The 21,103-nt window shown below is 40.6% G+C and overlaps 1 protein-coding gene across 1 annotated transcript in view; it reads left to right on the forward strand.

Moving 5' to 3' along the window:
* Positions 1 to 20,201, forward strand: part of Napb (NSF attachment protein beta) — a 41,702-nt gene extending 21,501 nt beyond the window's left edge. Inside the window, exons 4-11 of the mRNA XM_070006646.1 lie at positions 516 to 562; positions 710 to 787; positions 6,740 to 6,795; positions 6,968 to 7,052; positions 14,809 to 14,913; positions 16,303 to 16,371; positions 16,742 to 16,792; positions 17,396 to 20,201. Of these exons, the coding sequence (XP_069862747.1) occupies positions 516 to 562; positions 710 to 787; positions 6,740 to 6,795; positions 6,968 to 7,052; positions 14,809 to 14,913; positions 16,303 to 16,371; positions 16,742 to 16,792; positions 17,396 to 17,506 (602 nt within the window). The 3' untranslated portion in view covers positions 17,507 to 20,201. The remainder of the gene's footprint in view (positions 1 to 515; positions 563 to 709; positions 788 to 6,739; positions 6,796 to 6,967; positions 7,053 to 14,808; positions 14,914 to 16,302; positions 16,372 to 16,741; positions 16,793 to 17,395) is intronic.
* The last annotated feature ends 902 nt before the right edge of the window (positions 20,202 to 21,103 follow it).

Raw genomic sequence — 21,103 nt, forward strand, 5'->3', positions numbered from 1 at the left:
AAGTTAGCACCTTTGAACGTGTCTGAGCTGTCTAAACAAGCATCTCTATTGATTGCAGCCACGTAAATGATAGAATCGATTGAACTGGCCTTTCTTGTTAAGCAACACCATCTTCTAAAATTAATATATATTCACATGACATTAATGAGCAATACATTTCTTCATGTATTAGCAGACATGGTGTATCAGTGTTGGTGACAATCCCCATAGTCTTGTTTTCTTTGTAACACAGTCTGCCACCTTGGATGCAGTTTTCACTTTAAGGTTAAGAGCACTGAGCCAATTAATACTCCAGCCACATTTCCTTAAATCAGCCTTTAGCTGCTAGGAACAAAGCCATGCTCATGAACTTGGACTTGTGCATGATTTGTGTTTGCTTTACTAACTGACCTGCCCATCCTCCCACCCAAATTGTACCTCATTACCCTCTAATAACAGCCAAGAAGACAGGCTCACCTGAACCCTCTTTGACTGAATGGATTTTTCATTGTTTTTCTTAAATGCCTACGCTTCAGAGGCTATCAACTGCTTAAATGCAGCCATCGACATTTACACAGACATGGTAAGATGTTGCTTTGCTTGAGTGGCTATGGGGTGGAATCCCTAACATGGCTTAGAGTCATTATGTTTGATTGTTTTTCTGTTTCAAAACTCTGCGTGGCATTCACATAGGTAAAACATATGTCTGACTCTGGATTTTTCCTCCTAGGGAAGGTTTACAATCGCAGCGAAGCACCACATCACTATTGCTGAGATCTATGAGACTGAGCTCGTGGACATCGAGAAGGTAAGTGTGGGACACAGCTCTGCAAGTGGCAAAGAAAGTGGAAGGAAGATGCCAGGGGTCTTCCCTGTCTTCATTGATTGAGTGCTTGCAGTATCATGGGGGTCTCCTGAGACTTCTGGGAGTGGCTGGCTGGGTAGGGGGGGTGCTTTGCTGGAATGAGTGTTTAAGGCAAGATAGCTGTTGAGACTTAACCAAATTCAGCCACTGTTTGTACACTAATTCATATCAGAACATTAGTATGACCAAAGTAATTTTCAGTCATGTAGTGAAGGTCTCTTGAGGCTCTGGGAAGACGGTGAAGCACCTCTGGCGGTGCTGCTTTCCCGTCTGTGTGCCAGCGAAACGCAAGTCTGTCTGCAGCCCAGATTTGCTCCAAACTCCCGGTGAAACCCACCTGCCTGCTCACCTTTCCACTGAGGTCCAACTGTCAAGGCCTTGGGGTAAGAGCTCAAGTGCCATACCCACCTCAGTCTTCCCCTTCACATGGCAGGCTACCGTGTCTTTTCCCCACGCTTCATCCAACAGGTGAGCAGTTTCTGTGGGCTGTCCCGCACACCTCAGTTCCAGCTTCACTACATCACCACAGGAGCCTCCTAACTGGTCTCCTCACTTCCGTCCCCCCTGCCCATGCCAAGCCCTTCTGTAACAGAGAAACCAGCATGAACTTTGTGAATCCTGTGAAGGTGCAGTTTCTCCATTGCTTCCAGCTCTTATTAGCACCACCTTTGCTCACAGGAGCAGAAGGAGCCATGTAATCAGCCTTTATCACCCCACTGGATTGCTCCTCCCGCCCTGTCTATGCTCCTCATGCATCTCTGTACATCAGTTTCCCTTGCTGTCCCTTGTTCCTGCCACCATGGGTTCTTTGCTGCTTTGTACACATGCCAGATGAGCTCCTGCCCCTCCACTAGAGCTGAGGATCAAACTCGGGGCCTTGCCAGGCAAGTGCTCTTCCACTGAGCTTAAATCCCCAACATCCACCCCCGAGGACCTTTGTTTGTTGTTGAGATAGACTCTCACTATGTGATCAAGGCTGCCCTAGAATTTGAAATCCTTCTGCCTCTGCCTCCCGAGTGCTGGGGTTACAGGTGTGTACCACACATCCATCTGACTCTCTGCCCACTCAGCCACCTTACATGTCCATATGGCTAGTTTCACAACCTCCAAGTCCCAGTGGCTGACTTTTCCATGTTTCTCTTCATTGTATCACCTTTCCCCTGAGGCCTATAAGGGCTGTACAGTTAAATTCATAACCCACAGGATTATTTCTCCACCACACATGAATACCTCACTCATTTTTTTCTCTCATCATGCAACATGTGTCACCTTTTATCATATGTTAGTATATACTTGCTCATTGTTCCTTGTATTTGTGTCCCTTGCCCTCTGCTGGATGTGGTGCCTGTGTCAGCAGAGAGCTTTTCCCCCATTTCTCTGATAGGTACTGAATAAGCAGACCACATCCCCATTTCATATTTGAGGCAGCGCTAAGGCTGGAGCCCCATGGTTAACATGGAAGCCCTTTTGACATGCTGACCACCGCCTTTTGTTATTCAACACAAAATGTGCTCCTACTCATCACATACCACTCAATGTTTGTCCCTGTCCCATTGCCATGTCATGCCTTGCTGAGGAAACCGTGACCCGTGCCCTGGCATGTGCCTCTGAGATAACCTGAGATAACCTCTGGGGTTATCTGTGGATCCCGAGTAAAGGTAAAGGAGCCTGGAGCTGAACTCTCAGTTGTTCTCTGGTGTGGGCCTAGTGATGGGATCCAAGAATGCCGAGTTGGTGTGTCTGGGGTCTTTGCTTGGTCAGAGTGCCTGTGATGGGCATGTACCTTTATTGAGGTTGAGTGAGTCTTTCAGAGACAAACACTGCACCAATATCTTCCTGGACTAGTTTTCTAGTTCATGACAATCAGAAGAGCACTTGGGTCCAGACCCCTCAGTGTCGTGTCATTTCTGCCACCAGAGTATAATTATCTGTAACACAATGTTTTTTCCCTTTGATTTGCCAAAGCAGCTTCTAAAATACCCCTCACACAAAAAATAAATAAATAAAATAAAATAAAATACCCCTCATGTGGGCTGGGAAGGTGGCTCAGTGGTAGAGTGCTTGCCTTGCATGCCTGAGGCCTTGGGTTCGATTCCTCAGCACCACGTAAGCAAAAAAAAAGCCGGAAGTGGCACTGTGGCTCAAGTGGTAGAGCACTAGCCTTGAGCTGAAGAGCTGAGGGACAGCGCCCAGACCCAGAGTTCAGGCTCCACAACCGGACCCAAAAAATAAAATACCCCTCATGTTTCTGCCATTCTATGCTTTGCCAGTAGGTGGCACTATTTTCACTCCTGTGGTCTGTTCTGTTAAAGTTTTAGAAAGCATGGACCTGAAGTGGCAGTACATGCCTGTAATACTAGCACTCAAAAAGTAGAGGAAGGAAGATTTGGAGTTCGAGGTCAGCCTGACTATACAGTAAAACCAGCCTCAAAAATTTTTTTCAAGCATATTACTGTATACATATACACTTGGGTTAGCTCATTATGTTTCCTTATTTTGGGCTTCGCATTATTTACAAACATCATTGCCATCTCTTTCCTTCTTCCAAAAAAATGCGAGCAGTGGTATATGAAGCTTATGTTTGAAAAATCACTTTCACCAAGATACCTTGTATCTGGTTTATTGCAAATAGATTGACTCTCTATTAATACTACCCAGAGCTTATTCCCTGATTCAGATTTAAGCTATTGGTCAGTAAAGTGTGACATTTCATGAACTCTATTTCTACTTTTAATTTCATGAGGTAAAATGGTAAACCCAGCCATATGAATCCTCTTTAGATGGTGTTTTTAAATGATCCAGGGGAGCTCTGACTCAATTTTCTTTTCAGCTGTGGAAGAGAATAATTTAAAACTGTTTACTAAAGCTAGGTTAGACATATATGACAGGCTGACGGGCTGGCCATTAGATCCTGTCTCAGAGCATTGGTTCTAAAAGCACTGGTCCCATGGAAGGGGTCTTTGAGGCTATTTCGCCTACATAGTGGACTCTTAAGCATGAAAGCATCAGAAGCAGGTAGAGCATTCGCCTGCTTGTGCATAGAAGATTTCACCTCCTGTTAAGAGTCCATTGGACATTTAACCTCTTCCAGAAGAGGTTTTATAATCATTTACTCTACAGAATGATTTTTTGTTATGTTTTGCTTTTCAAAAATTTTACTCTGTTTGATTACAATGGGAAACTATACTACATACTTCAGAGCAGGGGAACAGTTCAAAGAAGGGGTTGTTTTGTGGTGGGGAGACAGGGCCTTGTGTATGTTAATAAGTACACTCTACCACTGAGGTACATCTTAAGCCCCAAGAAGGGTTTTTTGTTGTTGTTTCTTAAGTAACCGTCAATACATTGAAAAGCATTTTTTCCTAACATTCCAACTTAATCAAAATATTGGCAGTAGGGGGCTTTTCATTTGTGGTGTTGTTCATGTTTATTCACTCAGCACCTACCCTATGCTAGGCATTATAAACTAGGCTCAGGGCTGTAGTCGTGAGCAGCAGTTCTGAAATCTGCCCTTATAGAGCCTGTGTTTCACTAGGAGAAGATGCACATTGTCAGGTAAAAATAATTTTCATATTAATTAGGATAGACTTAAGTGAACCCAATCTTTCCAAAACAGTAAACATGTTTTGTTTTGTTTTGTTTTTTATAAAAGTGTGCAAAGTTGCATGGTGTAGGTACTCCGCACTACAGAAGGCTCTTCTGCCTTCTTCCTGTGACGTCAGAGATGGTGCTGCTCTGGTGGCTATTGCTACTGTCTACGTACTGTCTACAGGCCAACCCTTATTTGCTTCTAGTCCATTCCTTGTGGCAGGAAACAAAGCCCTAAATGATAATCTGACATAGTTTCCAAGCCTTTTATTTACTGTTTTCTTGAGCCTGTTCCTAGCACCTTTAATCTGATCTTTGTATGCTGCTAGCTCTCTCTGGGGCTTATTGAGAAACTTTTGTAATTTAAAGCAGGGGCCTACCAACCTTGTATCTTTGTGCCTGCAAGCTAAGAATAGTTTTTGCATTGTTTTTTTTTTTCAGTTAGAGAAAAAGCATTTTGTGACACATAAAAATAATGTGAGGGCTGGGAAGGTGGTTCAGTGGTAGAGCGCTTGCCTTGCATGCATGAGGCCCTGGGTTCGATTCCTCAGCACCACATAAGCAATAATAATAATAATAATAATGTGAAATTGAAATGTCATTGATCAAGAATAAAGTATTCTTATATGCAGCCATACTCATTTTTGTGTTCATGGCCATACTATCGGGGACTGCACTGCCACAGAGATGATTTGACTCACAAGATCCAAGATACTTATTATCTGACCTGTTGCAGAAGTTTTCCAGATTTCTGGCGTAAATCATTTGCAGACTTACTTACCTCTTCTCATGTGGGATATAGCAGTCACTGTTTTTTCCAATTTTATGAGACCCTTATCTCTAGATGTGGCCTATTGCCTTTCATACCTGCTTGTAAACCAGCTAATTCCTTCCAGCATTCATTCCTCATAAAATGTAGCTGGAAACAGAAATCTACTCATGCAGCTCTTCTCAGCTGCTTTGCATAGTTCCAGCTCCAGCAGCTATGTGTTCTACCTTGTCCTATTGCTTGATTTCACTGAACCTCTGTGGTTTTAAGAGTAGTCAGTGCTGCAGGTCTAGCAGTGCTTCACTCCTTTCTGAAATACAATCTGGTGTAGCTGTTGTGGATTTCTAGTGGCGGGTACACTAGGATTAGGTTACATTCTGACCTTTGAGGTTATTTAGAAGGCAGGCTGAGCTTATTTAGAAATCTGTGATTTCCAATATTACACTAGAGTTGGTTATTGTCATTCTAGCTTATGGGAATTGTCAGAGATCTGAAGAATAGTATAGAGTAAGATGTGTGTGTATCCCCAGCCTGAAAATGGCTGTTTATATTCCATCAAAAAGAACTAGTCACCTGACCACCTTTACCACAGTGGAGGCTAGGAAGATGGTATAACTGGGTGTTTGCTGTAGGGAAGAAAAAAAAAACAGATTTGATTAATAGGGAGCATTCTAGCACTATAGGTTTACAGAGGTATATGCTTTCCTGTATTTACTAAATAAAGTAGGCCAAGTTGTGGAAGATGACTGCTAGAATAGGGTTGAGTTCTAGAAGAAATATATGCACATGGACTGGGAAGGTGGCTCAGTGGTAGAGTGCTTGCCTTGCATGCATGAGGCCCTGGGTTCGATTCCTCAGCACCACATAAGCAGAAAAAGCCAGAAGTGGCTCGAGTGGTAGAGCAGTGGCCTTGAGCTGAAGAGCTGAGGGACATCCAGGCCCAAAGTTCAGGCCCTATGACCGACAAAAAAATAAAGAGCTGGGCACCAGTGACTCACACTGTAATCCTAGCTACTCAGGAGGCTGAGATCTTAGGATCACAGTTCAAAGCCAGCCCAGGTAGGAAACTCCATGAGAATTTTACCTCCAATAAACCTCTAGAAAACCAGAAGTGGCTCTGTGGCTCAAGCGGTAGAGTGCTTGCCTTGAGCTGAAGAGCACAGGGAAAGCGCCCAGGCCCAGAGTTCAAGCCCCACGACCAACCAAAAAAAAAAAAAAAAAAGAAAAAGAAATAAAGAAATAGATGCACAAATGTAATGGCTTATTTTGACAGTACTGACTGAGGATTGAACTCCAAGCCTCATACTCACTAGGCAAGAGCTTTACCGTTTGATCCATGTCTCATCCTTTTGCTTTTGTTTAGTTTGTTTTTCAGATAGGGTCTTGGTCTTTGAGGGCAGCCTTAAAGGCAAACCTCCTTCCTCCATCTCCCAAATAGTTGGAATTATAGGCTTGAACAACCACACTGGGCTATAAACATAGTTTTAAATGCAGCTCTTCCAATGAATTGTTTGTGAATGAAATGTATTTATTTTCAGGCTATTGCACATTATGAACAATCTGCTGATTATTACAAAGGAGAAGAGTCTAACAGGCAAGTGTTCCTGTTTTTAATATTAATAAATGAGTTTTAGTATGGTGATAAAAGACAAGTCATCTGTTTTTGTACCAAATGCAAATATCCTCATGTACCTGGGGTCCATGCACAGTCGTCTCTTATTTTTCATGTGGGTTGTTGCTTACTCTGCTCTGGTCCTTAATTTTAGCTCAGCTAACAAGTGTCTGCTGAAGGTGGCCGCCTACGCCGCACAACTGGAGCAGTACCAGAAAGCCATTGAAATCTACGAGCAGGTGAGGGTACTGCTGTCCCCTCAGCTAGAAACCAGATGGCTCTTTCATGTTCAGTGCTTTATTTACCTTTTTTTAATTGAGAGAATACACACTTCATGTAGTTCATCCTTCTAGTGAGTAAGCTCAGTGGCCGTTATTATATTCATTAAGTCATGTCCACTACCTAATTCTACCACATTTTCATCACTCCCCACAAAAGCCCACTGCTCCATTCCCCTTTCCTTCCAGTCCCTGAAAACCAACCTGTTTTCTGTCTCTGTGGATTTTCCCATTCCTAAACCTTGAATATATGTGAAATCATGCAACATGTGTCCTGTGTGATTGGATTCTTTCATGTGACATTTTCAAGGTTCATAAGCACTGTGAATGTATCAGTACTTTGTTGCTTTTCAAATAATACCCATTGTATATTCATCATCAATTGATGACATTTAGAGCTATAAAGAATACTATTAGGAACATTTGCATTTAGATTTTTATAAGGATGTGTTTTCTGTTCTCATTATTCTATGCTTTGGGATGGAATTGTAACTGCTGGGCCTATGTGGGAAGCCCCATATTGCTGTTTTAAGGAACCATTATACTCCTGTGCTGCATCATTTAGTATTTCTACAAGTCATATACAATCCTCCAGTTTCTGTACATCCTCACCAACACTTGCTTTATTTTTTATATTAATTTTATATTAATTTGATATTAATGAGCATGAAGTGTTGTCATTGCAGTTTTGGTTTGGATTTCTCAATGATTAGTGATGTTGAACATCTTTTCATGTATTTATGGATCAGTTTCTTCTTCTTTAGAGAAATACCCATCCAAGTCCTCTGCCAATCTTTTTTTTTTTTTTGGTTGTGGGGCTTGAACTCTGGGCCTGAGCGCTATCCCTCAGCTCTTCAGCTCAAGGTGAGCGCTCTACCACTTGAGCTACAGCGCCACTTCCAGTTTTCTGGTAGGTTATTGGAAATAAGAGTTTCACGGACTTTCCTGTCCAGGCTGGCTTTGAACCTTGATCCTCAGATCTCAGCCTCCTGAGTAGCTAGGATTACAGGCGTGAGCCACCAGTGCCCGGCATCTGCCAATCTTTTAATTGGTTTTTCTCTTTTTGTTGTAGAACTGTAGACACTTTCTATATATTCTGGATATTAACCCCTATCAGATTTATTATTGGCAAATATTTTCTCTTTACATAGGTTGTCTTTTTCATGCTTTTGGTAATGAGTCCTCTCTTAGTTTCTGATTGAGTTGTTTTTCAGTGTTGAGTTTTAAGAGTGCTTTATCTTTAATATTAGTCCCTTATCAGATAAGTGATTTAGAAATATTTCCTCACATTCTTTGGGTTTCCTTTATACTCTATTATCATGTCCTTTGATTGACAAGCATTTTTAAGTTTCCTGAAGTCCAGTTTGTTTTTATCATCTGTTTTCTTTGCCTTTGGTGTGATATCCAAGAAAACGGCCAAATCAAATGTTATAAAATTCTTGCCCCATGATTTATTCTATGAGCTTTTTAGTGTTAGCTCTTAGGCTTAAGTCTTTATTACATTTTGAATTATTTTATTTATGTGCATATTAGATAAGCATACAGCTTCATTCTCCTGCATGTAGAAACCCAGTTTACCTCACTTTGTTAAATAGACTGTTTTCTGCTGAATGGTCCTGAGCTCCTTACTGAAACCCAACCTATAAGGGCTTGTTTCCAGGTTTTCTACTCCATTGGTCTGATTATCTTTGTACTCTTTGTCATTGTATCTTTATAGAAATGGTGACATCAAGAACTTTCCTACAATTTTTTTCTTTTTTCTCAAGATTGTTTGGGCTAGTCTTTATCTTAACATTTCCACACAGATTTTCGAATCAGCTTGCTAATCTCTCCAAAGAAGTCATCTTGTATTTTAATAGTACTTCTGAATGTATATTTAAAGAGTATACTAAGGATAGGGCAGTAGTCCAAGTAGATTGGTTGCCTGTCTGAAAATAGAAAAATAAAACCTATTGCAATTGTTTTAGAAAGGAGGGGATAAGAGAGAGTGATTAGAAGGAGAAAGTTGATTGAAATACAGTGTAAACATGCTTGGAAATGTCACAATGATATCTGCTCCTGACTGATTACTGTATACTAATTTTTAAAAATGAGTATATTAGGGTTTTCTAGAGAAACAGAGCCAATACGTATGTATGTGTGCATGCATGTGCACAGTGCATAGAGAAAGGAGAGGGAAAGATGATTATAAGGAGTTGACTCTCTTGGTGGAGGCTAATGAGGCCCATTGTCTTGAGTCAGCAAGCTAAGGATCAAGATCAGATGGTGTCAGTTCCAGTCCAAGTCTACGTCTAAGTCCAAAGGCAGGAGAAGACCAGTGTCTCAACTCTAGGCCAGTCAGGCATTGAATATTAATTGTTCTTTTTGTTGTTGCTGTTGGTCATGGGGCTTGAACTCTGAGCCTGGGCACTGTCACTGAGCTCTTCAGCTCAAGGTGAGCATTCTACCACTTGAGCCACAGCACCACTTTTGGTCTTCTGGTGGTTAATTGGAGATAAGAGTCTCCTGGAGGGCTGGGAAATTGGCTCAGTGGTAGAGCGCTCGCCTTGCATGCTTAACGCCCTAGATTCGATTCCTCAGCATCACATAAGCAGAAAAAAAAAAGCCGGAAGTGGCACTGTGGCTCAAGTGGTAGAGTGCTAGCCTTGAGCTGAAGAGCTGAGGGACAGCACCTAGGCCAAGAGTTCAGGCCTCACAACTGGGCCCCCCCCAAAAAAAAAAGGAATCTCATGGAGTTTCCTGCTCAGACTGGCTTTGAGCCGCAATCCTCAGATCTCAGCCTCCTGACTAGCTAGGATTACAGGTGTGAGCCACTGGCACCCAGCTGAATTGTTCTTTACTTACCCTCTGTTTTATGTAGTCAGTAGATTAAGTAGAACCATCTACTTTAGGGAGTATAATCTGTTTTATGCATTCTACTGATTCTGATGTTAATCTTATCTAGAATACATTCAGAATAAATTTTGACTAGTAACTGTCTTACAGATTTGTTCAGGGTTATTTTATGGTTCAGAATATAGTCTTTGTTGGTATGTGTTTTGAGGTACTGCTATTGTAGGGTGGTCTGGTTTGTTGTTGTGGTTGTGGTTGTACAGGTCCTGAGACTTGAAATCAGATCCTGGGCACTGTCCCTGAGCTTTTTTGCTCAAAGCTAGCACTCTACCACTTTAACCCCAGCTCCACTTCCAGCTATTTTGATGGTTAATTGGAATTAAGAATCTCCTGCCTCAACTGACTTCAGACATGATCCTCAGATCTTAGCCTCTTGAGTAGCTAGGATTATAGGCATAAGCCACCAATGCTTTGTGTTGGTCTGTTCTCTTCGGTGTTGCGTAGAGCTGTTGTGTTATAGAATATTGGGTCCTATATTCTTGCTTATTTCCTGTCTAGTCCTCACTATAAGAGCTGTATTTTGAAGTTTCCAGCTGTCATTGTAGCTTGTCCATCTTTTCTTTCATTCTGTCAGTCTTTGCTTCTCATATGTTATAGCACTAGAATGCTGCTCTTAGTCTGTTGACCTTTTTAATATTACTTAATATACCTCATGGTGTTTGATAATTGTGTTGCTTTGAAGTCTGTCTACTTAATGGTCCTTGTACTTTTCTTTTGATTAATGTTTATATATTTATATATATGTATATCTTTCCATCTTTTTTTAAGTCTGTCTGTATCATAGTTGAAGAAAACTTCCTGAGTTTCTTACAGTTGATTATATTTTAAAATCTATCTGGGGCTGGAAATGTGGCTTAGTGGTAGAGTGCTTGCCTAGCATGCATGAAGCCCTGAGTTTGATTCCTCAGTAGCACATAACAGAAAAAGCCAGAAGTGGTGCTGTGGCTCGGTGGTAGAGTGCTAACCTTGAGAAAAAGAAGCTCAGGGACAGTGTACAGTCCCTGAGCTCAAGCCCCAGGACTGGGAAAATAAATCAATAATAATAAAATCTATCCTATCAGTGTCCCTTTTAACCAGTGAATTTAGATTGTACATGAATTAAACAGAAGGAACCCACTTGTCTCTTGGAGAACAGGCAGGAGTTACACATTGCTAGAGTACAGCTAAATACTATTATAATACTGTTAATGGTTTATGTAAACACCCTCTTGAAAGTTTATTTTTCATTTAAATGTGCTAAATGTTGAATGTTGGGAGATGGGGAGATTTAACTATCTCACTAACAACCATTAGACCCTTTCCCCAAGCCCCTGGCTACCCTGAGCCAGCCAGGCAGCTGGACTGTCATCATGCTAGCACCCAAACCACACTGCCCAGCAAGTAGCTTGAACTGGACTTTCTGCCACCACAATCTTCAGAGCTATTCCTACCCAAACCAGAGGGATTCACTTCCTTGTGGCCCAAAAGAAGATCTAAGAATGATACAGACATTTGCATGAAGGGACTGCCATGCTTGGTGCAGACACCCCTTCTGGCCTTATATGCTGGTTGTGAACATCTAAAAGACACCCTCTGGTGACTGGCCCCTGGTGTTGCTGCAGCAGATCCAGTAGCCTTCTCTTGAGTGGCCCGCCTTGCCTATACTTCTGAGTCTCATCGCTTGTAGAGCAGCTGAGCCAGGAAGACGAAGAGAAGAGCGGCAGCAGCATCTGCAGGGCAGTGAGAGGCATAGGCAGGAAGGGCATTGGACCACTTGCTGGTAACACTAGAGTCAGTTTGTGTTGGCAAGAGTGGCAGCAGGGGGACTTCTGGAGCATCAGGGATCTTCAACATGTAACTTCAGGCAGGTGGTGGCTGACAGGGCCTGCATGTAGGGCGCTGCAGAGGAGAGTGGGGGAGGTTGCAGCAGCAGCAGGATGAAGAGCCTTCCTCCAAGTGAAGTAGACACAACATCAAGAGATATATAACACTTTGAACCTAGAACCAAACCCAAAGACCCAGAAGTCAAGCACTGCCCTAGGTATCAAAGGCTTTGGGCAGTCCGTTATTGCCTGCAGTCACCCATTGCTGAGGCTTGCAAACATCTATTAGGGCCTAGAATAACTGGAGGACTTTCTCCTGTCTACATACAGTTTCTGTCTGGACAAAAAAAGGGGATTCCAACTAGCTGATTTCTGATACATGTAATTACTGATGTGTTAGAGTTTAATTCTGCTGTTGTATGTTTTGCTTTCTACCTTTGCTGGATTTTTGTTTGTTTGTTTCTCTGTTTTCTTTTTCCTGGCTTCTTGAGGGGTTACTTGGCTTTATGTGGTGCTTTGGAATGTATTTCTTTGAATAGCTCTTTTCAGTGTTCGAGGATATTATGTTTACATAGCTGATGACAGACTAATGATATCACCATTTTAATCAGTTCCAGCGAAATACAGAACTGCTGACTCATTTTAAGTTCTCTAATTACCCTTCTTCAATATATAATTATCTTAAATATTTCCTGTGTATACATTTAGAACCACAACTGTCTGTGCTAGAATTTTGCTTTAACCATGGAACATAGTTTTACAAATTCAAGAGAAGGAAAGTCTGCTGTATTACATTTTTTATTTATTTTTATTTTTATTTTTTTACCAGTCATGGGGCCTGAACTCTGGGCCTCAGCTCTACCTTGTTTAGCTTACTATTTTTCCTTTGCTCCTGCTGTTCTAGGGGCTCTTCTTTTAAAATTGTTTCTTTACTATTTAGAGAACATACTTTTGTCATTGTTTAAGGGTAAGTCTCCTGGCAACACATTTTCTTCTTGTTTTTATCTGGGAGTATCTTGACTTCCTTTTCATTTCTGAAACATCCTTTCACTGGATGTAGAACTCTGGATTAATAGTTTTTTCTACATATTTTGAACATGTGCAGTCTGTAGCTTTCTTGGTCTATGATGAGCAATCTATTGATACCTAGATTTCTTTTCCCACATAGGCTAGTGTTTTTCTGAGGCTTTTCTAATGTTTTCCTTAATTATAATATGGTTCAGGGTGAATGCCTTGGCTTTTATCCTGTTGCAACCTGTAGGTTTATGTTTCCTGCCAAATTTGAGAAGTTTTTGGTGATAATTTCTTCAAGTACTTTTTAGCCTTTCTCTCTTTGACCTGTCTTTCTAGGACTCAAACACAAATGTTATACCTTGTCTTAGTTGCATGGGCACACAGTGCTCTATTTGCTTATTTATTTTGTCTTTTTTCTTTGTTGTTCAGTCTGATTTCTGTTCTTCTGCCTTGCAATTCTTTGATCCCTTCCCTTTACCAATCCATTCTGCCATTGAACTCAGCCAGTTTATGACGTTAGTTATTGTGATCTTTAGTTCTGTAATCTCCATTTTTGCTTGATATCTTCTAGGGTATTTTCCTGTGACATTTTTTTCTTTGTTGATATTTTTCTTTTTCTTTTTCTTTTTTCTTTTTCTTTTTTGGTATGGGTAACCTAACCTAGAGTTTCATTCATTGTAGGCAAATACGTCACCATTGCAAAATATAGCAGTCCTGATGCTTGCCTGCCTGCCTTCCCTCCTTTCCTTCCTTCCTTCCTTCCTTCCTTCCTTCCTTCCTTCCTTCCTTCCCTCCTTCTGTGCTTGCTTGCTTCTTTCTTCCTTCTCCCTTCTTCCTTCTTCCTTCTTTCTTCCTTTCTTCCTTTAAGACATTTTTGTAATTTCTGCTGAAGCATTTGGTTATGAGGGCTTCTTTAAAAATCTTTATAAGATTTCTAACATTTCTGTTATTTGCAAATCATCTATTGTCTCTGTATTCTGCTTCAAATCTGCCTTGTTTTTAGTATTACAAATGGTTTTCACTTGCAAATAGCATTTTCATATTATTAGAAGGCTTGATATCTTATTTAAACTTTTTATTCAGCTAGAATCCTTTGATTCCCCTCTGCCTAGGGAATGGAGTGGGGCAGTGGGAATGCTGGTAAAGTTAGAAGTTCAGGCTTCCCACTAGACCCTCATGAGCAGAGGTCGGTGGTATCTCTACTCCCTGTCAAGTCTCTGCTAACACCATGTTAGAGTAGTGATTGAAACCATTTGGTAATGGAAATCTTCACCCTTGGTAGCTTTCTGTTGCCACTCTAGCTGGGAAATGGAAAGACCTAGCATTCCCTGGGCTGGAATAGAGCTGTTAATTGTCTAAGCACTGCTCTTGCTACTCTACCCCTTTCCCGGTCCTTTGGCTAGAGAGAACAAACCTTTGCCTTATCTCTTCTGACCCATGCCCACTAGCATTCTGTGTCACTAATTCTGTATGAGGAATTTAGGAAGGATAAAGAAAACACAGTATCTTAAATTGAAACCCCTTTGTACAACTATTTCAAGATAATTTTTTAAAATGAAACTGAACAAAGTTAAAAGAACAAAGAAAACTAGGCAATAAAAGAAGGAGGAGGAGAGAAGAAGGAAGAAGAGGAAGAAGAGGGAGGGAGGAGGAAGAAGAAAGAAGGGAAGCCCAGTAGCCCCCACCATCATGTTTTCCCTGTTTCTCAGGCTCCTCATTGGTTGACCCCATCTGTTTACCTTTCACAGAGGTTTGCTTTGAATATGATGAGCAGAACTTTCCCCTGTATTTAGCAAGGAGGAGGAAAATATACCTTCTCCCTCTTCCTGGAAGCAGGTTTTCGGAATCATTTTTAACAGGCTTCCACTTGATACATGGTATTGAGTTAAAAGAATATATTCATACATAGCTGACCCAATGCAAGTGTAAGTATTTTCTAAAGGGTAATGAATGAGCGGGGAATTATTTTGCCTAATATGTTTTTCAACTTAACTCTTTTCTATACCTAGGTGGGGGCTAACACTATGGATAATCCTTTGTTGAAGTACAGTGCAAAGGATTACTTCTTCAAAGCAGCCCTGTGTCACTTCATAGTAGATGAGTTGAATGCCAAGGTAAGGAGGCCTGTGCTCATTTTCTGGTGTACATCTTAAGAACAAATATCACAAATAGATGTTTTGTCATTCTTTTTCCTCCTCCTCCTTCTCCTCCTCCTCCTCCTCCTCCTCCTCCTCCTCCTCCTCCTCCTCCTCCTCCTCCTCCTCCTCCACCCCCCCCCAACCTCTTCATGCTCAAGGCTAGCACTCTACCACTTGAGCCACAGTGCCACTTCGGGCTTTTTCTGACTAGTTTATTGGAGATAAGGGTTTCATGGACTCTTCTGCCTCAGCTGCCTTTGAACCATGATCATCAGATCTCAGCCTCCTGAGTAACTAGGATAACAGGCATGAGCTACAAGTGCCCTGCTTGTTTTGTCATTCTTGATGTCATTCATATACATGGTAGTGTCAGAACTGGAAAGATTAAAAAAAAATGTGACATGTCCCAGTTGGAATTTTGTAATAACTACAAATTTTTCCTTTAGTAGTTGCTTTAAAGATGTTAGCAAACTGGGGCTGGGAAGGTGGCTCAGTGGTAGAGCGCTTGCCTCGCATGCCTGAGGCCCTGGGTTCGATTCCTCAGCACCACATAAGCAAAAAGAAAAAAGCTGGAAGTGGCACTGTGGCTCAAGTGGTAGAGTGCTGGCCTTGAGCTGAAGAGCTGAGGGACAGCGCCCAGGCCCAGAGTTCAGGCCCGATTACCGGACCAAAAAAAAAGATGTTAGCAAACTAAGAGAGGGCAGGAAAGGTACAATAATTGTTTTGTTTTGTTTTTGTTTTGTATTGTCTCCCTACAGAGTCTTTCAGAGGGTCTCTTTGTATCCCAGGTTGGCTTTAAACATATCCTCTTGCCGGAACCTCCCAGTGCTGGGATAGACATGTAGCACTTTGTCTGGCTAGACTAATACCTTCTTCTTTGTTTTAATTTAAAAGAAAAAAAAACCTTGGCAGCATAGCTAGATTGTAGTTGGAAGACAATTTTCTGGGCACTGGAAAGCTTTGGTGTTGCCAGTGTCAAAAAAACAATAAAAAATAAAAAACTAAGTCCAAAAGAAAAAGTGTTTTAGAATGCTTTGATTTATTTGATATTTGGGAAGAGTTTGATATCAGGGAAGTTTCTCCATTTAATGGATAAATTACAGACATATGGCAATGGCTTTTTAAGAACTAAATTTTATTTGCAGTGTCATCTTCAGATGACATCTTTAGAATCTGATTCTAAAAATCAGTTTAGAAATTTCTTCTTAATTGAAATTAAATGTTCAAAAATGTGTTGATCCTGCCATTGAGTTTAGTAGCATACTTAAACACTTACAGATAGTAATATGTCTTCTGAAGTTAATAGAAAGTTGAATATTTTCATTTCCTCTTATAGTTAAATATGATGTTGTGTTCCTTCCTCAGCTCGCTCTTGAGAAGTATGAGGAAATGTTTCCAGCATTTACTGATTCAAGAGAATGTAAATTACTGAAAGTAAGTAGAATTGAACTTCAAAGAAAAATGCCTATCAGGTGACCACGCCTCAGTGGTTATACAGTGTGTTTTAATCAATGGGTCTGCCAACTGAGGGGATCCAGTCTTTGTCTGCTTGTTTGTTGTAGGTGTTCAAAGGCCAAAAGGGTCAGGGACATGAGCACCATGTTTTGAACAGGCAGTTCATAAATACTAGTATGAACAGTGGACCCTTGAGTAGGATAACGTGAATTTTCCCCAGTTTAATGAGATACTTAGCAATATCAATTAATGTGATACTAGGCTGTCTCTATGTTTAAAGAATTCACTCAGAAATAACTCTTTGGCCTTAATCAAAATATTTTTTTTCTTTTTTTTTTTAATGCTGCAGAAACTTCTAGAAGCTCATGAAGAACAGAACAGTGAAGCTTACACTGAAGCAGTAAGTTAAACTTTCTGGGATATGGTATATTTTTTTCCAAGGCTTAAGTTTCAGAAACTTCTTTCATTTTCTCATAGGGTAAATCCTAAACATTTAGTTATTCTGGCATAGCATTGTGTCATTCAGTTGTATTTTCCATTCAGGGGCATGTTTTATATATCTTACAAATCAGAGTAGTTTTTTATTAAAATGCATGAGGATTTCTGCTTCCTGCTTCCTAATTGTTCCATTATATCTTACCAGATTCAGTACATTGTAGTTTTCCATATTCCTTCCTAGTCTTATGCTGTATTGAATTTCCTCTGCCTCACTAGATGCAAATTTTAATTGTCATAACAGTTCTGAATTTTTGTTGTGCACTTTTAACTTATAAGATGATATTAAAATCACAGAAACTCATCACAACTAACATCAAAATAGTCAGCAGATCATGAAAAGCAGAAATTTTTAAAGAAGACAGGCATGAAGATAGGTCTAAATAATTTCTAATCAAGAATTTGATGGATATTGCTGTAAAATATTTCACACAGTTAGGATCACTATTGTTTCTTGTTGGAATATATTTCCTTGGAATATAATTTCTGTTCCTCTTTCCCTTATTAGGTGAAGGAATTTGACTCAATATCACGGTTGGATCAGTGGCTAACCACCATGTTGCTTCGTATCAAAAAGTCTATCCAAGGGGATGGAGAAGGAGATGGAGACTTAAAGTGAAATGTTTCTGTCCTTGTGGCATGCAGCTAATAATGTCTCTTTAGTTTTGTCTTAGGGCCACTGGATCTTTATGAGATGCCCATTTAATGGCTTAATTTTGTTGCATATGAGCCACACAACCCATGTACTGTCCAAGTGTGTGTGCACCACATCTGTGTCACTGTGAAGCAGTTGAAAGGGAGGTTTGTCAGGCTTATCAGAGTCCCCAGAGTTTTCTGAGTACTTTCAAATCATATCCTTGTTCTTCTGATACTGAAATAGCCCATGTTTAATGTTGCCACTTTTTTTTTCAATGTTCTTCCTCTTGAACTCTAAATCTTGACCCATTATTTTTCATAGATGCTTTGCAGAGACCCCGTACATTGGCATCTGGATATATTCTTTTAAGTGTGTGTGTTTAGTTCAGAGTGATTGTCAACTATGAGTGTAGAATTTCATTGGAAATTATTTTTGTTCTTCTGTGATTATTTTGATGGTGCTAGTGACAAATTTGCTTGCTTTTTGTACTATTCTCCATGTTCACGTGTACATGGAAAATTTGAGAACTGTTGGGATCCATTAGAATAACTTGCATTTTGAGGAAAACAAGCTTCCTGGCAGTATGTGCTTTTGTTGATGAATGTCAAAATGGATTACATTGATTTGTATGTAAACACACACAGGTAAGATTTGCAAGGAGCAGAACTTTCCCTTTCCTAGAGAAAGTTTCCATTTGGAGTTATAGTGGAAATCGCTTTATGTTGGCACCACAGTGTTTGGCATGTCCTGATGTAACTTTCAGTCCTTTCTAAATTGTACTGCTGTCATTAGTAACAGATAATGAAAATTTCTGTTGTGTCTGGTGGTAAGTAGCACTGAAATGTAGTCTTTACTTTTGGAAGGCTGTGGATTAGAATCTGTAGGATATTGTCATGCAGTGTCAGGTTAAAGGCTGAGTGAGGATGGTTTGAGGACTAGTAAGAAAGTCAAGTTCATCTGGGGTAAAAGGCAATAGAAGGAAAAAAAGTGAAAAGACCCTTGGAGAGCAGATGTTAGAGGTCTGTATCAGATGTGGTGAGCACTCAGTGGCCCAGTCAAGGTATAACAGTAGTATGCCGGAGACCTTGGAGAAGCAAGCATCTCAGTGATGTAGTGTAACTGGTAGGGTAAAGGGGTTAAGCCCGGGAATCTGCTAAGGATTCCATTTCCCTTCAAAGTTTTGGCCTTCTTAATTGAAAGCCAGACATCACTGAAGGTCAGTTTTTAAATGGAGCCCAATTGATCCCTCCTGACTCTTACTAAAATATCATATTTTAAAATGAGTTTTACTTACTATATTATACCACTAGCTATACATATTTGTAAAAACAAGACATTTGAAAACTAGCTAGCCAGTGTGCTGTGTCACCACTAGTTCACCAAATTTGTTTGCACTGTGATGTAATATTCAAGCCAATTGCTGGTAGCTCATGCCTATAATCCTAGCTGTTCAGGAGGCTGAGAACTAAGCATAATAGTTTGAAGCCAGCCTGGGAAGGAAAGTCCATGAGACTTTTATCTTCAGTTAAACACCAAAAAGCCACAAGTGGAGTTGTAAACTCAAATGGTAAAGCACTAGTGTTGAATAAAGAAGGTAGAGGTCAGTGCCCAGGCCCTGAGTTCAAGCCCTAGTACTGGCACACACATACACACATACACATGCTCACACACATGCATGTGCACACACACACACACACACACACACACACACACACACACACACAAATAATCTTCTGTTCTGACTATTTGAAGTAAAAACTACATGGTATCTTTTAGGTCAAGTCTGTTTGCCTTTTATCATGGTTCCCTAACAGATTTCTGTGTATCTGAAGAAGGGGAGTGGGTTTTGTTTTGTTTTTTAAGTAATATTGTTGCCATTTTGCTATGTCAGTCAGACTTCCATGCTTTTATTGAAATAAAAGCTGAGATTGGTCCTTGGGTTAAAAACTAATGGTTTTTTGGCACTTAGGAAGCAGATACACAAGGATCATTAGTACAAAGATAGCCTAGACTATATAGTAAGACCCTAGATCAAAGTACAATTTAAGTACAAAGTAAAAGTAATTATAATGGCAAGAAGATAATGAATGAGAAAAAAGCCCAGACAAAAGTATAAACTATCTCTTCCCTCCCCCTCAGCAGATGGACAGTGCTGTATTTCAAGATATCTAGGAGGTAAGCTTCAAAGATTGGTAGAATGTTATATATGAACCAAATATAATCAACATTTATATTTCTTGTACTTTAGCAAATCTGGGGTTCACAATTGAGGTCAGTTAAAATTTCTTACAGGAAAGCTTTGCTTTTTGTGGCAACATTTTTATAGCTTATGTGAATTCCTTTTTTATTTAATGATCTGAAAACAGTATTTTTGCACAATTGTGACCATGTGTGGTAGTGTCATTATAACCAAAGTATATGCACCAGCCCTTGTGATTTATTGTTTCCTCTGGTATTATACAATTAACCCCCCTAATGCAAGCCTTTGTGACTTTGGAGGACCTGGCAGCACAGCATGCCCTATGACCTGCCGCTGCCGCTGCAGTGTGAGCTACAACCAGTAGCAGGCTTCCTGCCCTGCCAAGTCCCAAGGAAACTAACCTTATAACGTTAATTCTACCTTAGCAGAATGTTTTATGTGAACTTGTACAGTAAATAAAGTGAACATTGTGAGTAATCTGTTGACTAATCTTGCCTAATTGACACAGAGCAAATGTAGCTTCCTTGAGGCTGTTCACCTGATCTTCAGTTAGTGGCATTGCAGTTCTCTAGGCATCATGCGCCGTGGGAATTTGAGGGCACTACAGTGGTCATGTAGGCAGAGATTCAGAGGAAACCCTGGTGCCTTTTGTTGCTGCAGTCTGCTGAGTGTGCATGGTAACTGCCAAATTCACTCATTTCAGCCTTGGAACCTTTTGCACTCTGCTGTCACTTGCAAGTTAGATGGAGGAGTGCCTGCTGAAAGGTGGTTGATTTGTTGGGAGGCCAGTAACTCCTAAGGCTGAAAGTAAGGAATATTAGGTGTGTGGACATTTTACTCTCTCTGGGGTCTGCCCAGGGATAGTCAATGCCCTGGGAAGCATCAAGCCATGAACCACTTGGGTTCTAGGAAGAGAACCTACATGGGGAGGTAGCACGGATATATCTTGTCAGAGCATTGATTCTGATGAAAGTATGTATTCAGACTACTTTAGAAAATTCAAACATGAATGGCAGCACAGACTATCCCAATCCAGAAATGACGGTATTTTTAGTCATTGAAGGTCTAATTACTGAACTCTTTTCAGAGAGAAATCAAACCCTGCCATTGTATGCCTTGATAAGAAGCCTATGTAGATTGCCAGAGTGTGCTGTGTTGTCCTGTGTGGCCTCTCATTCTTGTTTGCTCCTGTCCAGTTGTATGTGAACAAAGGTCCTTTGCTAGGGGAGCCCTCCTCCAGCTAGAAAATCACTTCCAATATAATGAGTACCATTGAGTATGGTTAGATAGACAAGCACTCCTTTGGTTCCCAAAAAGTGTGACAAGGAATAACATTGAACAGGTTAAAACTGAAACTTTCCTTCATTTGTTTTGGATAC

This window comes from Dipodomys merriami, unplaced genomic scaffold (assembly GCF_024711535.1).
Source record: "Dipodomys merriami isolate MVZ:Mamm:240054 unplaced genomic scaffold, mDipMer1.0.p SCAF_7, whole genome shotgun sequence".
Taxonomy (NCBI): domain Eukaryota; kingdom Metazoa; phylum Chordata; class Mammalia; order Rodentia; family Heteromyidae; genus Dipodomys; species Dipodomys merriami.